Raw genomic sequence first — 16862 nt, 5'->3', positions numbered from 1 at the left:
CGCAGATGGCTCCGGACTCTGAAACGGTTTCTCCGAAAGAATGCAGGCTTTAACCAGGCAAGAGAGGTTCACGCCTTTTTAATCCCAGCACTCCAGGCAGTCAGGGTTTGAGTTCAAAGCCAGCCTGGTCTACAAAGCTAGTTCCAAGACAACCAGAGCTACACAGAGAAACCCTGTGTCGAAAGAAAAACAACAAAAAACCGAACAAAAAAAAAAAAAACCTATTCAGGTTCTGAAGTCAACCTAACAATATAAATCTAAAGTTCTGCACGTGGCTCTCAGACTCAGTCTCCCAACCTGTGAAGTGACAGTGTCAGTGGCTTCGATCGGGATCATCCAATTCACATTACACACTGAGAATAGGGCAGGGTACTGAGGCAGTACCTCCGAAATCCATGTCCAGAAAAGGGATAAAAGTTCTCCCTCCTCTTCTGCGCTATAAATGGTGGCATGTGTGCTGGTACCAAAAGTCAGTCTCTGAATTTTTGTACCCACAGTAACCAGAAGGGCAGAGTGCAAATGACATACCCAAATGGCTTGTGCTAAACATTGAATCAGTTATGACATCTTTACCATAAGGAAAAGGCATGGAATTTCTTGTAGGTAACAAAGCTTTTCCAGAGGTGTAGTGAAGGCTGAACACAGCTCTTTAGTTTCATACCAACTCTGTTTCTGCCCTTCACTGGGTCCTGGGCCCTTGCTCTAAGCTAAACCCAACCAAATCCTGGGAGAGGGAACCTTGTGTTTGAGTACTGAGTTAATGCTTGCCGACCTTACCACTGCACAAGCAGTTAAGAGAACCACAGGACCTTCAGCCATGCTGTGTTTGGCTGATGACTGAGCCCATCAAAGGACTGCCTACTGAGTAGTCTAGTTCTGACTGGTCCTAATTATGAGCAACAGCAGCCTGTAGGTGGCAGGAGCCACCTACAAACCTGCCCAAGCACAGGATCTTTCCTGAGAAAATTTAGTAGATCACCAGCAGGGGAGCTATGGTCACAAAGAAGCCAGATCAATGATGTGTTCAATTCTGAGGGGTCCTCACTTGTGGGGTTAGTACTCACCAGCCAGATATTTCCACATTCCAACCTTAGAAAACTTCATTCCTTGAGCTGGAGTGTTTGTTTAGCATGTAGGAAGCCCTGGGTTCAATTCATCATACTGCATACGAACCAGGTATCATACCTTCCTGCCCCCCCCCCCCGCACTTGAGTGGTAAAGACAGGAAGATCAGAAGTTCAAGGTTATCCTCAAATATGTATATGAGAGACTTGTTTCAGAAACAAACAAAAGAGTGCTGATCCCAGAGTCTACAGGCGCTCCAAATCCAACCTTCTGGCCCTTGATCAGAGAAGTCACTTCCCACCCCAGACTCTTCCCCACCCCAACCCACCCACACACCCCTTGCTGACTTTCAGAGCTTTATCTTCAGTGGAAACTCCCCACCAAACATTTAAACCATAGGTTCACCAGGTGTCCACTCCAATGTGGTGTTGTCCTCTACCCTAGCCCTCTGAAGGTTTGGAGATAGGAAGTTTCTTCGACAATGTGGTGCCAGGTGGAAAAGAAGGCTTCTAGGAGACAGCCTTCCCTATCTATCTTATCCAATCTACTACTGGGGGCTTTCCCAAGTTCCCAGAACACCTAGATGAGGCATCTTAACAGCTCACCAATGGCTTTCTCACCCAACCTTCCTGGGGCACACATATACATTTCCAGTATTTCTTAAGAATCTGCCCCTGAAGTGGATCTCCAACTTCAGGGGTCCTCAGTAAGCAACACAGCCCTATCCTAGAAACTCTGGGAGAAAGATATCCCAGCCTGAAGGTCTGAAAAGGGCAGGCAGTGTTCTAATGAGGTGGGATCATGGGACATCCCCAAAGACTGCCCCACCAGGCCAAGTGCACCTTTGACCCAAAGCCTGCCCTTCCCCCTTCCTCGGTTCAGGAAACAGCGGAAGCCCAAGTCATTTATTTTCCTATTTGTGATCCCTGCCCCCCATCCATGTCTGCCCAGAGCTGGCCCTGACCCCAGTGGTGGCCTGAATGCTTCCCCTCTGGCCAAGGCAGGGCGGTGGTGGGTGGGAAGACTTACACTGCCAAGCTCACACGGAGCCCCTTGCTTCTTTTCCAATCATCACAGACTGGGAGGCATCCTAAGCTCCAGAAGGTCCAAACCCTGTCACTGTATGATAGTCCCTTCCCTGCATGCGGTTCTCAGGTCCTCTGCTCATTTGGGAGGTTGCAGGTCTCCACCATAGGGTTCTGTAGATCTACAACCACAGCCGGTCCCACTTTAGGCCCTCCGTGGACATTGGCTTCTGTGGTCAAACAAGGCAGTGGCCAGTGACAGATAGAAGGGTCTCCAGTCACATGAGGTAGGAAGCAGAAGCTAGACATGTGGATATTGGTTTTGTCTGTGCAGCTGCGAGCTCTCTGAGCCTCAGTCTCCTGGTCTACAGAATGGGGAGAGCCATAGACTTATGGAAATGTCTGTTTGGAAAGTCCCCCACCAGCCCACAGCCTGGCCAAGACCCAGTTTCCTCCCCCAGAGGCAGTTCTAGGGAGGCAGGAGGCATCCCCTAGAGGCCATTGAGGCCTTAGCTGCTGGCTTGTTCTAACAATGTGCTTCCCTGACACAATTCCCAGAAATGCTGCCCCCCTCCCCTGCCAGCCCGCCAGCCTGGCGGCCACTCCACCCTCCTACCCTGAGGAGCCCCAGGCATCCACGGGGTCAGAGGCAATGGATGAAGCATGGAGAGGTCTGACTCAGAGGCAGCAAACCTGTGGAATTGTCCTGCCATCCAGCAAAGACCAACCTGGACAAACTCAATCAGACCTAAGCTGCTGCAGGAGCAAAGCCATGCTGAACTTGCAGGATGCTAAGTCACTGAAAAAAACTTCCCAGCTCTTATTCAGAGGAAAAAGCAAAATCCTTCCAGGTTCCACTGGGCCTCTTGACTGTCACACTTCTCCCCTGCCTTCCATACCCCTGTGCCCCTTTTTCTTCACTGGCTTTAAACTGCTCCCCATCTGTGTAGGTAGTATGCTACTTGTATGGTTTCCTCGTTTTTCTTTCAGGTTTGGGTTCAAAAACCACTCAAGAAAACCAGGCTGTAGGTACTGATTCAGCCCTTTTCATATCCAGTACTCTCGATACTGGCTTATTTGTGGGTTTATTGATTTTTAGCCTTTCTACTCCAGAACGGAACCGTCTTACAGCAAGGTTGGGGTTGTTTGTTCTTTTCCAATTTCCTATCTCAGAAGACAGTCTGGTGCCAGCAGGGGGCTCAGTACGGAAAGAATGCATTTTGTCTCTGAGCAAAGAGTGGGAGTCCCTAAACACAGCCAGCTGGTTCCCCACCTAAGCTACTTGTCAACAGTCGGGAAAAGAAAAAGGAGAAACAAAATACACAAAGCTGGGTGAGATGCTACACCTACAATCCCACAGAAGCCAGCCTGAGTCACACAGAGAGTTCCAGAGCCGTCTCAGTTTGTTTTGTTTCTTTGTTTTTGTTTTTGAAACAAGGTCTCTCTACATAGCCCTGGCTGTCTTGTAACTCACTTCATAGAACAGGCAGGCAACCATGCTTAGTCCAGTTAGCAACATTTTTTAAAAAGAAGGAAAATGCCCAGGCAGTGGTGGTGTAGCCTTTAATCTCAGCACTTGAGAGAGAGAGGCAGGTGAATCTCTACGAGTTCCAGGCCAGCCTGTTCTACAGAGCAAGTTCCAGGACGGCCAGAGAAACCCTGTTTCGAAAACCAAAGAGGAGAAGGAGAAAAAATAAAAAGAAAGAGGAAGAAACAGAAGAGAGGGAGAAGATGGGAGGGAAGAAGAGGACATAGATGTTTTCTCTGCCTTAGTCTCCCTTTATCTTCATTTCCCAATCTGTCAAACCAGGGAGGGGCCAGCTCAACACGCCAGGGCATTAGGAATGGGCACTGCACTTCAGAAGCCTAAGAGTCCCGCGATTGCCTGCAGTTAGCCCGCCTTATAGGCAAAGGATCACCAAGGGAACAGACGCACTCATATGAGAACAAAGACAGCGACATCCAGACCCAAGCCAGGCACCGAGGGGAGAATAAAATTATTTATGTAAAAGACCGGCAGTCCTGAGGTGTGGGGGCGGGGCCGTGGGTGAGGCCAACGGAATGGGCGAGAGTACCGGCCAGCAGGGGTTGGGGAAACTGGACAGAATGTCTGGCGCCTCCTCCGCCCAGTGGGTTCTCTCTGGCCCGAAGGCCAGCCTTCCTTCCTGAGCGGCTGTTTCCTGGCTCCGCCCTGTTGTCGCCACGGAAACCCATGAGTAGCCCAGCAGCCCAGCCAGGTTCCCATGGAGTCCCTGCAGAGCAGGAGCTCTGTGTTGCTGCAGAGGCCCACACACAGTAGGTGACAACTTTGAAGGACACAAGTTGACCATGCAGCCATCCTGGACTAGAACTTCAAAATGTTGAGCAGCAGCCCCATCCCGCTCTCTGACAGCCCACCCAGGTCTCATCCACGACCCTAAAAGTGGACAATGCCTGTGTTAACACCCGATGAAACCACACGCCCACCAGTATAATAACTGAAATTCTGAAACATCCTTCAAGATATATCGGGCACACAGAAGCCCCTCTGCTGCATATGGGTTGTTCCCAAATCTCCACAGCACTCTGGTCTGCCATTATCCATGGTGACCCTGCAGTAATAGGCTGCATTTGCTTCTCCCATTCCTATTGTTCCCACCCGGTTCTCCTGGCCAAAGGGCACAGAATGAATGAGAGCCAAGCCATCTCTACACAAATGCACGAGTGTGCACCATTCTTTAACTTACAACAGCTATCACTTGACCTGTGCATGTCACCCCTCCACCAGCCTAACACTTGTCCATCCCAACATCCCCACTCCATGCTCTGAGTGGTACTCTTTGGCTCCATGACTGGGAACAGAACTGGGAACTGTACCAGGAACCCAACATTTGAAACTACTTCTACACATTCATACTGTTTGCTGCATTGACTCATAAAACCAAGGCAGCCCCTGCCTCCTAAATATGCCCTTTCCCAAAAGAAAGGTTTCAGAAACAGCACAGTGCAATATCCCAGGACTGAGAACAAAGAGCTGAAGGACCTGTTAGACTAGTCCTAACTCATCTAAACCAGAACTGTTCACACCTGAGAATCACATATGCCTGATATTCTAAGGCATCAGACTCTGCCAAAGGCTGTGGCCCCAGAAAAGACGTAAAGGTTGACCCTAGCTTCATATTCCCCCAAATACAGCCACCAGAGACTGGGAGGCCAGCAAGTTTGGAGCCAAGAACAGTGTGCTGAAAGGAGGGTCTGAACCAGAAAGCTGCTAGCAAAGACGAGTCATCCACCTGGAGCTCCACTGCCCTCAGACAGGGACCCCACCCCACCCTTTGGGAGTAGGAGGGTCCAAGCCCTGCAGGACTATGTAATTGGTCCCAGCCTCACTGTTGTACAGCAGCCAGAGCTGTCTGGTGGGAGCCTGGGAGGTCTGTGCCCAGGCAGTGCTTGGGAGGTCTCACCACCCCCAGGCGGAGCAGAGCCAAGCCAATCCCCCACCATAGCCACCAAGGGAAACTACCCAGAATCCTTTGCAGGTCTCACAGCAGCCTGGGGTCCAGGAAGGCTGAGGAAGGGGAGTTAGGTGTAGGCAGGGAAGATAGGAGCATAGGGTTATCTCTTGGCACCTAAGCTAACCCCATACTGGAGAAATGTTTGCCCTACCATTCTAACTTTCTAGGGGCTGGGGCTATAGACAAGCTCCTGTAATGGGTGTCTATCTGAGCCCAGCAGAACCAAGTAGACTGAAGTTGAGCTCCAGCAGCAGAATTTCCTTTTTCCCTCTGGCCAAAGCTAGGGCTGTTCATCTAACAAAGAAGCCTTAGGGATCCCTTCCTTGAATTCGGAGGGCATTTTCCCCCTGAGTAGGACTTCCAGTCTTCAACCCCCGAGTTTCTATCCATAGGAGAGTCCATGGTGTCTGACTCCCAAGGACTTGGCCAGTCTCTAGCACTAGGGACTACCTCACCCCACACCCTGGGAACCTGACAGACACACATGTAGACCACACACAGACACAGACATTCACATGGAATGTCACTCTCCTAACATAGCTAGCCACACCCACAGCAGTCCTGTACAGCCTTGGGGAGTCTCTCCAGCCCTGGGGCTCCAGGGTCAGGGCCACCCTGCTGGCAGATTGAAGTCACCTCCCCCATTGTTGTCCCATCTGGAAGGAGGGTAAGAGCTGCCAGCATCACTGTTGCCAAGCAGTGGGCAGTGAGGGTTATCCTGACCCTACAGAGAAAAGGGAGCACCCAGCAGGATCTTGCCCAGCTCACAGGATATAACAGCCTGACATCTGAGCTACAGCTTGACTAAGAGAAGGGTCACTGGCTGGTGCCAGGAGAGGTGACTGCAGGAGAGTCATGGGGGGAGGGACAATGAGGTTGTGCTGGACACTCTGTTCAGAGAATGAGGCTGATTTTGAGCTATCACAGAACTCCAAGCCCACCCCAATATGCAAGGGTGTGGCAAAAGAATCTAAAGATCCTTTTCTAGAGCCCCAGTGAACATCATCTCAAAATAGCTACTTCCCTAGCTAAGTCATGCTCTGGGGACCCCAGCCTGCACCCATAGCTATGGGGTAAAGTCGTTTTTGACAAAACGTGATGGAAGTGACCTTTTGCACACTAGACAAGCACTCTACCACTGACCCATGCTCCAGCTGGTCTCTAATTCTTTTGTCTATTCTCAAGATGAAAATCTTCACCTAGCTCCTCCTGTCTTGACTCTGTTCAGACCAGCCACCTACCTAGACCTGGCAAAGGGGAGCTGACCACTGGCAAGGTCCTGAAAGCGTTTTCACCTTGGTGTCCACACCACGGCCTGCCTTCAGAAACATTATTGAGTTGCTCCATTGTGTCCCCACTACTCAGAATTCATGCCACTGCAGCAGGTGCAGGACCTCCAACGTGCCTTTTACTACCATATCGCCATGAAACAATATCAGCTGGTGAAACTCATCATCCTTTAGTCTGAGGGACTCTGGGGGACTCTGGGATCTCTCCGTGGCAAGAGTGTTCAGGAAGAAAGGGACTACTCAGGAGAAGCACGGGGCCCCAGAAGACTTACACAGGTTCTCTCTTTCAGTGCTCAAGGTGGGATTTCCTGACGCGATAGGGGAGGTTGCAGAGGGCCCAGGGTACCTGTCGATGGAGTTCTGACTTGTCACAGACAGCTGCCAAGGGCGTTGGGTTTTCCCCTATGAAGTTACACTTGGCAGTGGAAAGTGGGCAGCTCGCGGGAGAAAGCTATCAGTTTCTAGGGCCCAGATCCTTTCCTAGTGGAGAGGCTCGATAGATAAAAAACGAAAATGAATGAAGGCTCCTTTGGGAAACTCCCAGTTTTCCTCTGCCTCACCTGCTCAGGGCCTTGTCTTTTCCTGGGACAGTTGTCTGGGCCGGGAAAGGGAAACCAGTTATAGCCCACACACAGATTCTGAGGAGCAGGGACTGGCTATGCCCTGTGCCCACCAGTTTACCTTTTCCTTGTGGGCCAGGACCAGCTCTTCCTTGTCCTAGAGTTTGGGTATGGAAGAGAGAAAAGACACCGCCGCTGTTTCTTCAGCTTCAAGGGCAGAACTAGGGAGGGGCATTGGAACGACCTAGCTGAGCTCAGCATCTGGAAGGACCAACCCACAAGAAGAGGCAAGAACACCAAATCTCATTCCCTTTCTCGAGGTGCAGGATGAAAGTAACCTCCCTGGAACTTGGTGCTAAAATAAATCTTCCTTCATCCAATCTAAAGCCGCTGCCCCCTCCCATTGTTACTGCCCACGGGTCTGTTTCTGTGGGTGGGGTGCCAGCGAGGCTCTAAAACCTGAAAACCCTGGAGGAACCCTCCTTCTGAGCCCTAGCCCACACCAGCAGTCCTCTCCCACACGGGGGTCTCTTCTTTTGAGACAGTGGGCGGGTGGGGGGAGCTCTGCGCTGGGGAGGCCTCAGCTGGATCCTGCCGGGAAGAAGAAAGGGAGCCACCTCCGAGGGGGGCAGCCCCGCCCCGGTCCGTCAGCTCTGCTGCGGATTGGCCGGGTGTCTCTATATCTGGGATGCCTTCCTGGCACGAAGCTACCACGTCCCCACTGTCTCCACCCGACGTCCGACAGACCTCCGTACTTGGCTTCGCAGTGCCAGCCACTGTCTCCTGCGCTCCCGCGCCGTGTTCCGCCCAGGCCTTGCCCAGCTGGAATGCAGAGATCGCCGCCCGGCTACGGCGCACAGGACAACCCGCCCTCCCGCCGCGACTGTGCATGGGCCCCGGGAGTCGGGGCCGCTGCTGAGCCGCGCGGCCTCCCCGTCAGCAGCGCCTCGCCCACCTCGCCCGCCTCGCCATCCAGCCTTCCGCGGAGCCCACCGCGCAGCCCCGAGTCAGGGCGCTATGGCTTTGGCCGCGGAGAGCGCCAAACGGCCGAGGAATTGCGCATCCGGCGGCCCATGAACGCCTTCATGGTTTGGGCGAAGGACGAGCGCAAGCGACTGGCGCAACAAAATCCGGATCTGCACAACGCAGTGCTGAGCAAGATGCTGGGTGAGAGCCTCGAATGCATAGAGGGGCGGCGAGGGAGGGGATTTGGGAGGGAGTCGGGATTCGGGGTTTCAGGGAGGGTCTCAGGGGTCTATGCCATGTTTCTCGTCGCGCGCTCAAGGCGCACGCCGGGTTGGCTAGTCGTGCGCCCGACGTTGGTCCACTAACAAGCTTCCTTCACCTACAGGCAAAGCGTGGAAGGAGCTGAACACGGCGGAGAAGCGGCCTTTCGTGGAAGAGGCCGAACGGCTGCGTGTGCAGCACTTGCGTGACCATCCCAACTACAAGTATCGGCCTCGCCGCAAAAAACAGGCGCGCAAGGTCCGGAGGCTGGAGCCCGGCCTCTTGCTCCCGGGCCTCGTGCAGCCGTCTGCGCCGCCCGAGTCTTTCGCTGCAGCACCAGGCTCAGCTCGCTCCTTCCGCGAGCTACCCACTCTGGGTGCGGAGTTCGATGGCTTGGGGCTACCCACGCCCGAGCGCTCGCCTCTGGACGGCCTGGAGCCTGGCGAGGCCTCCTTCTTCCCACCGCCTTTGGCTCCCGAGGACTGCGCTTTGCGGGCTTTCCGGGCGCCCTATGCCCCCGAGCTGGCACGGGACCCGAGCTTCTGCTATGGGTCGCCCTTGGCTGAGGCGCTCAGGACAGCGCCGCCTGCTGCGCCACTCGCGGGCCTCTACTATGGCACCCTGGGCACTCCAGGCCCATTTCCCAATCCTCTGTCACCACCACCTGAGGCCCCGTCTCTTGAGGGCACAGAGCAACTGGAGCCTACCACCGACCTTTGGGCCGATGTGGACCTCACCGAATTCGACCAGTATCTCAATTGCAGCCGGACTCGACCGGATGCCACTTCACTCCCCTACCACGTGGCACTGGCCAAACTAGGTCCGCGTGCCATGTCTTGTCCAGAGGAGAGCAGCCTCATTTCTGCGCTGTCTGACGCCAGCAGCGCGGTCTATTACAGCGCCTGCATCTCAGGCTAGACACTGTCCTTGCCCTCCGCAGCTTCTGCATGTGGCCAAGTGGCAGGGCCTTGCCTGCTCCCTTCCTTTCGCATATGTATGTTAGGGTATGCAGCAGCCTTTAGAGCCTGTGGCGTAAGGGTGCCACTTCTGTCGCCTCTTCATTCACGCATCTCCTGGGGGCTCCTGTGCGTTGGGCCTTCCCTAAAAACCTCAGGCCCTGGATGTCCTAGCTGCCTCTGCCAGGGTTGTTTTTGAACCATCTAATTCTTTTCTGCTATGTATTTTCTAGAATGAGACTGTATTTTTTACTTTGCCTTTTTATACACATATACAATACAATATATTTAATTTTTAATTAAACTTTTCTCTTTCAAAGGGTCTCGATGAGCATGCGTAAGGGACAATGTGTCCTCTAAACACAGACTCGGAGATTACGTTGCTTTTGCCTCAGCCACACCGCCGCCCTCCATCCTGTAGTTCGGCCCCCCAGTCTGCATTGCAGTTTTCCCTCTGCAAACCTAAGCACTGCCCAGGACAGTAGTTTCCACTTGGGGAGGACTTCAGGGCCCACACCTGTGTAGATACATGACAGATCCCAGCAGATAGTCCCTAAGAGGGGCAGCACCGTGTCACACTTACTCTGCTCCCCCAGGGGACCTGGCTTAGGCAGAGGGTTAGTGACCAAGGCCTCATAAGAACTACATACCTCAAATACTGGTATGAGGAGAGCTGCACTAGGGCCCTATCCTCTATGAGCATCACTCGGTGACAGAGGACGGAGATGCATACAAGTCCCCTTAAGTCCTCCAGCTTGAGCTTTGTTACAGAGGTCATGCTTGGGCTGCTTCCGGGAGGACTGGGGCCCTCTTTCCAAACCATCTTTTTTCAAGTCCTTTACTAGATGAACATGCATCTAGAAAGGAATGGAAAAATCACTTTGGAAATGGGCAGAAACCTGTCCTATCCTGGATTCCCATGTGCCCTTTGATGGTGGCTGATTCCAAAGATTCACCCACATGGAATGTGAAACATGTAGCCTATGAAGTTCTAAACATGGCTTCCATGAAGGTGGTCATGTGTGACTTACCTGCTAGATGTTCACGTGGGTCCATGCACAGGAAGCCAGCTTCCCAGTGTGTTTAGAAAGAGGTACACAAGAAATGAGGATTTCTTGGGCGTTTTCAGCCTCTGAAGCAAAAGGCTATCATCTCCACATTGACCAATATGAACTACAAGCAGAGGTAGAAGATGGGTCTAACCAGGCCTGCTCTCTGAATTCATAGGAGTATTCCCATGTACTTATCTAGCCTGGGGTATTTTTCCATCAACCTATGGACAGCCCAAGAAGAATAGGTGAGATAACCCAGAAACAAATGAAGCAACATTCCCAGGTCCAGGGCACTTCCTCAGTTCTAGGTTCTATACTATTCTATTCTTTTATTCCCACAGAGGACCTTCTCCCCTTGGTTAATAGAGTGGAACCTCAAAGAGTGTGGGTGTGGTTTCACTGTTTCTGTGAAGATAGAGCCGCGTCCTCTCTAAAAGCCCCCTTTCTCAATTGTCATGGAAAGAGGCTAGTAAGGGTCCAGTTTGGAGCAAGTTCAAATTTACAAGTTCCAAAGGACAGGAAGTACCCCAGAGCAGGGTCAGAAAGAGACATGAGTGGGTTACACCACCAAAGGCAGCAGTGGATTGATATTAGGCTCTGTGTACCTGTGTGTATGTGGTGGGGGAACACCCATTATCCTGCCCAGAAAGGCCTTCCTCAACATTTCCCCAAAATAAACCCTCCTCCATTTCAGGCAGAGCTGTAGACCACACTCCTAATTCCTCATCCTATCTACCTCTTTCCCTAAAGGTCTGAGCTTCTATGCCCCACCCTTTACCATCCCTTGAACAGTCTAGTCTGTCCCTGGAGTAGCCTGGGTAACATGCAAAATACTCTGCAGCAGAGACCCAGGGCTGAGGACAGGTGAGGGTCTCCTGAGCAAATACAATTACTTTGGATATCCTGCCCCAACAAAGTCAAGATGGGGCAGGCAGAGGGGTAGGCATGTTCACTGAGGTCTAAGCTCCCCAGTTCCCAACTCAGCTGCACTCTAGCAAGCCTAACCACCCAGCACCCACTAGTTTCTTCTCTGCCCAGGAGTTCCTCCAACTTGAATTTGGTACAGACAGTGGGCCCCACTTAACTTTGCTCTCACACCTAGAAGAAGGGCACCTAAGAAGCACTCTGCTCTACCCTACACAAAACTTTCCGTTCAAAGCTCAGTGACCTGAGAATATCCACAGGTTTGGGGCTTTCCATCACCTCCATAGATGCCCATTACTTCCCTGTCCCCAGAAACAACAACTTTCTTTTTTTTTTTTTTTTTAAGATTTATTTATTTAATGTAAGTACACCGTAGCTGTCAGACACATCAGAAGAGGGCATCCGATCACATTACAGATGGCTGTGAGCCACCATGTGGTTGCTGGGATTTGAACTCAGGACTTCTGGAAGAGCAGTCAGTGCTCCTAACCACTGAGCCATCTCTCCAGCCCTGATTTCTTTTAAGATTTGTTTAATTTTATCTTACATGTATGAGTGTTTTGCTTACATGCATACAGTGTCTCTGGAGGCCAGAAGAGGGCATCAGATTCCATGAAACTGGAATTAAAGACATTATTATCATGGGGGCACCAGGAACTGTGCCTGAGTCCCCTGCAAGAACAAGAACTCCTAACCACTGAGCCATCCCTCCAGCTCCTATTCTTTTCAAAATTGTATTTTACTTATTTTGTGTGCAAGTGTGCAAGTGTGCAGGCATGCACATGCTATGGCGTATGTGTGGAGTTCAGAAGAAAACCAGAGTAAGTCAGTTCTCTCCTGCTATGTGGATCCTGGGGCTCAAACTCAAGGCCATCATAAATTTCATATGCACTAGTCCCCCTTATCTAAAGAATCACTCCTAAGATTATTTATTTACACTTATGTGAATGGGATTTTTTTTTTTTTTTTTTTTTTTTTTGGTTATATGTTTGACTTTGCACCATATACATACTCGGTGCCTTTGGATGCCAGAAGATGGTGTTAGATCTCCTGGAATTGCCATTTCAGATGGTTGTAAGCTGCTATGTGGGTGTTTCCTTTAAATATTTATTAGTGTGTGTGTGTGTGTGTGTGTGTGTGTGTGTGTGTAGGCAGGTACCTATGGAAGCCACAGGCATCAGATCCCCTTTGAACTAAAGTTACAGACAGCTGTAAGCGATCCAACATGCGTGATGCTGGGAACTGAACTCAGGTCCTCTGTACCAGCAATATGCTCTCTTAATCACCAAGCCAATTCACCAGCAAAAATGAATTATCTCTCCAGCCCTTGATGATTCTTTAATGTCTCAGTATAAATACTGTTATAATTACAAATTTAGAAATCTCTTTTTAATAAGATAGTTACATTTTCAATGAAAACTAGAAGCTTTATCTAAGACATGTCTTGTATGTGGGGTGTGTGTGCTTACTCGCTTGCTCGATCGCTTGGAGACTGGATCTCACTGTGTGTCCCTGGCTGACTTGAAACTGGCTGTGTAAACCAGGTGGTCTCGAACTCGGTGACCTGCTTCCGCTTCCTCAGTGTTGGAATTAAAGATGTTGACCACCATACGCTGTGTGTGTGTCTTCAGACACACCAGAAGAGGGAATCAGATTCCGTTACAGATGGTTGTGAACCACCGTGTGGCTGTTGGGAATTGAATTTAGGAATTGAACTCACGATCTCTGGAAGAGCAGTCAGTGCTCTAAACCAGTTAGTGCTCTAACCCCAGGATTTACTTTTAAAAAAGATTTATTAATTAATTTATTTTTTGTGCTTGTGTGTATATCTACATGAGTTTATGTGCACCGTGTGTGCATGTAGGTGCCCTTGGAGTCCAGAGGACAGTGAATCCCCTGAAACTGGAATTACAAGCATCTGTGAGCTGTTGGTGTGAATGATTAGAAATTGAACCAGGTCCCCTGAAGAGCAGTGAATGCTTTGAGTTGCAAAGTCAGTCCCCAGGATTCACTTTTGTTTTGTGGCTTGTTTGTTTGTTTGTTGAGAAAGGGTTTCTCTGTGTAGCCTTTGTTATCCTGGAACTCACTTGTTTGACCAAGCTGGCTTTGAACTCAGAGATCCACCTGCTCCTTGCCCCCTGAATTCTGGGATTAAAGGCTTGTGTCACCTCCACCAGCTAGAAGTATAATTTAAGACATTTTAATGAAAATGCCCTAATAGAAGTTTGTAGCATAGTATCTCTTAACAAAGCAAGTTCCAGGGCAGCCAGAGCTACACAGAGAAACCCTATCTCCTCGAAGAACCAAAAAGAAAAGGAAAAAAGAAAAAGAGTACCTTTAATTTAATTGCTGAACAACGGGTTAAGAACTATACACCCATATGCTATAGCAGCTGCTCGATTCCTTTTTGTTTTCTTTCTTCTTTTTCTTTCTTTCCACAGGGTCTCTCTGTCACCTGGCTGTTTTGGAATTTCTTGTATAGACCAAGCTAGCCTCACACAGAGTTCTGACTACTTCTCCTTCCCAAGCACTGGGATTAAGAGCATGTACCACCATGCCTGGTTCCAAACAAAGATTCTGTAGGGCTTGGTCAGCCACTAGACAGACTATAAAACTTCTGCTCTAGGATAGAAAGGGAATGCACGAAGTCCATAGTGCTTTTCAGGTCCCCTGGCTCCTGTTCCCAAGGGTCCTTCCTCCAGAACCTCAAAGTTTTTCTACAACCCCAGCTCATGGCTTCATTCCTTCTCTTGGGTTTGGCCACCTACAACTCTACTTTTGTACCACAATCCTAGCTTCCACTGTTGCCTCTGAGGACATGCCACACTTAACCCTGCCCTACAACTTTACCCAGTCTCCCAGGAATCTGTTTTCACTCTTCCTCTACCTCACCCTGTATCTATGCCCTGTCCTGCACGACTTCTTCCCATCTCCTATAGCCCCCTCCCCTGAAACTCCACCCTCTGTTCCATGACCCCAGCCCCCCACCTTGTCCAGTCTCCCACACCCCTGTCTGCCCTCCAGAAAACAGGAAGCGTTGGGAGTCGCAGCTCTGGGAGTAAGTGCAGGAAGCTGGGCTTATCTTGCTCTGCAGCCCTGACCCCTGGCCTTGTGCCGGGTAGGGGGCGCCAGGGGCAGTCCAAGGACAGAGCCTGCTCACCTGGTGAATCCTGACTGCCTTTCTCTTGAGCCACAAACTGTCACAATTCAACTGGTATGCAACAAGACCTAAGCAGTGTACCCTCAAGCTTCCCAGGGTACACCAGACTGATGTGTCCTCCACAGACAGCAGCAGAAATCTCATCTACACAGCAAGGAGGTGACCCAGGTTCTAGGGCCTCAGGATGTCCCACTTCCCCCACAACAGGCACTGCACAGCTGCCAAGGGCCTGACCTTCCCATTTCCACCCAAACAAGCACTCACTTCCCATAGCAGGTGTTGTCTCTTTGCTGCTTATTCCAGAGTCTAACGAAGTAGGCTGTGTGTGTGTGTGTGTGTGTGTGTGTGTGTTTCTGAGTTTACAAAGCTAAGTCTTCCTGAGGAGGGGGCAAGGATGTCTCTTGCACCCCACTCCCACTCCCAGGTCTTGAAGGCCACTGGCAGGGACAATGGGCCTCAACACCTGCCTCACTCTTCCCCTCCCCCTGCCCCAGTAATATGTGCTTCCTGGAGTAGAGGGCCTTGTTTATTTCCAGTTAGCTGCAGCTGAAGCAGGCAGCCTTCTTGAACATCTGTAGATCTTAGGACCCCACATGCAAGTGTCCAGAAGCCCTCAAGGCCAGGCACCCTCTAGGTCGGGGAGCAGATGTTTCCTCCTCCTTCACAGGCCTGTTCAGAGGGATACCCAAGCCTTCTAGGAGCCCAGCTTCCCCCCCAATAACTCCTCGAGTAGAAAGGGCAGTCATTTAATTTCATACCTTTGCAAAGCTGGACCTCCCTTTATACCCACCACAGATTTCCCAGTGTGGGTGTGGTGTCTACCAGTGGAATGAATGGCCTGAGAATGATAACTTGAACCAGGCCTGAGCCTACTCATTGTTGCCCATTAAACTGTGTGTGATACAGCACTGTTAACTAGGAAATATATGGACTACTTTATAAATTTGTGTGCCTTCCTTGCACAGTGGCCATGCTAATCTTCTTTGTGTCCTTCCAATTTTGGTCTACGGACTGCCAAAGTGAGCCCAGCTTTAGGAAGCTGAATTTAGAGCTCTACCCACTTAGCTGTTGCTCTGTGCTCACAGGACACACAGACACAGAAGACATGTCTATCCCCACTACTCCCTTCACTCAGCTCTGCCACACTTCTAGACTGCTGTGGTCAGCAGGGCAGCAGGACAGGGACGCAGTGTCCTAACACAGAGGAGACTGCAGGCATCACTCCTGCTGCATCATGGGAGGTGGGGCAGGGTTAACACACAAGTGGCAAACTCAAGATTAACTTAGGGATTTGCAAACCCAAGAACTAGCTTGTCATTCATAGTTGTTGCCCAAGTTCCAGATGTTCTTTCAAAGGCTCCTAGTCGTGGGAGGCCGTGGTATCCCAGTCTCCCTTCAAAGCCTGCCAGGCCCCTTCTTCCAGGATTACATATGGAGGCCTGGCTCCTGGGCTGCAGGAAATTGCACAGGCCTGGCCAGTGCCTTGGGGGTCCATCTGTAATCCTCACACAGCTCTTCCTTCTGGGCCATAGCCCCACCTCCCTGAAAGCCAAACAAGAAAAGGCTTGTGTGGGATGGGATAATAGCAGTAGTCTCCAGCCCCGTGTCTGAGCCTCAGTATCTCCAAGGTCTGTTCTAGCTGGTCAGCAGCTAGCAAACAACTGTAGGACAGCTTCTGTGCTGGGCTATGCTAAGTGTGCACAAGAATATGCTCTGTCTTCAACTACAAAGCAGCCCAGGAAGCCTCCGTTTAGGTCCCTGGGCTGAGCACTTGCCCTTCAGCTCCAAGTCTAAGGGCTCTGTACATGTTCTTGTCCTGTAAGAGGACAGCCATTCCAGTGGGTTGGACCACAGGCTGATGTTTCCAGGACTCCTGCAGAGAGTCGTGGGTGTAGGATTCAAATAGCCTCTCATATGTAGTCTGGTACAGGGCTTAGGTATCAACATTTATTCCCTGAAACTCTTGAGGCCTCTGTTTCACCTTCAGTCCCAGGAGACTGTAGTTTGTTTGATCTTTCCTCAGCTGAGGAACAGAAAGTGGGAATCGGGACACCCTGTTGGCTACCTCCCCCTGCCACCCTCCCTACCAAACCTGATTTCTCTAAATAGT

General features: G+C 50.9%; 1 protein-coding gene across 1 annotated transcript; it reads left to right on the top strand.

The window, feature by feature from the left end:
* The first annotated feature begins 8157 nt into the window (after window positions 1-8157).
* SOX18 (SRY-box transcription factor 18) lies at window positions 8158-9920 on the top strand. The gene is made up of 2 exons (XM_080924862.1): window positions 8158-8600; window positions 8785-9920. The coding sequence occupies exons 1-2, from the start codon at window positions 8261-8263 to the stop codon at window positions 9576-9578; spliced, it is 1134 nt and encodes a 377-aa protein (XP_080780988.1). The 5' UTR covers window positions 8158-8260; the 3' UTR covers window positions 9579-9920.
* Window positions 9921-16862: the final 6942 nt, after the last annotated feature.

Source organism: Micromys minutus, assembly GCF_963924665.1.
Source record: "Micromys minutus genome assembly, chromosome: 11".
Classification (NCBI taxonomy): Eukaryota; Metazoa; Chordata; class Mammalia; order Rodentia; family Muridae; genus Micromys; species Micromys minutus.
This window is presented reverse-complemented; position numbering and strand designations above follow the sequence as displayed.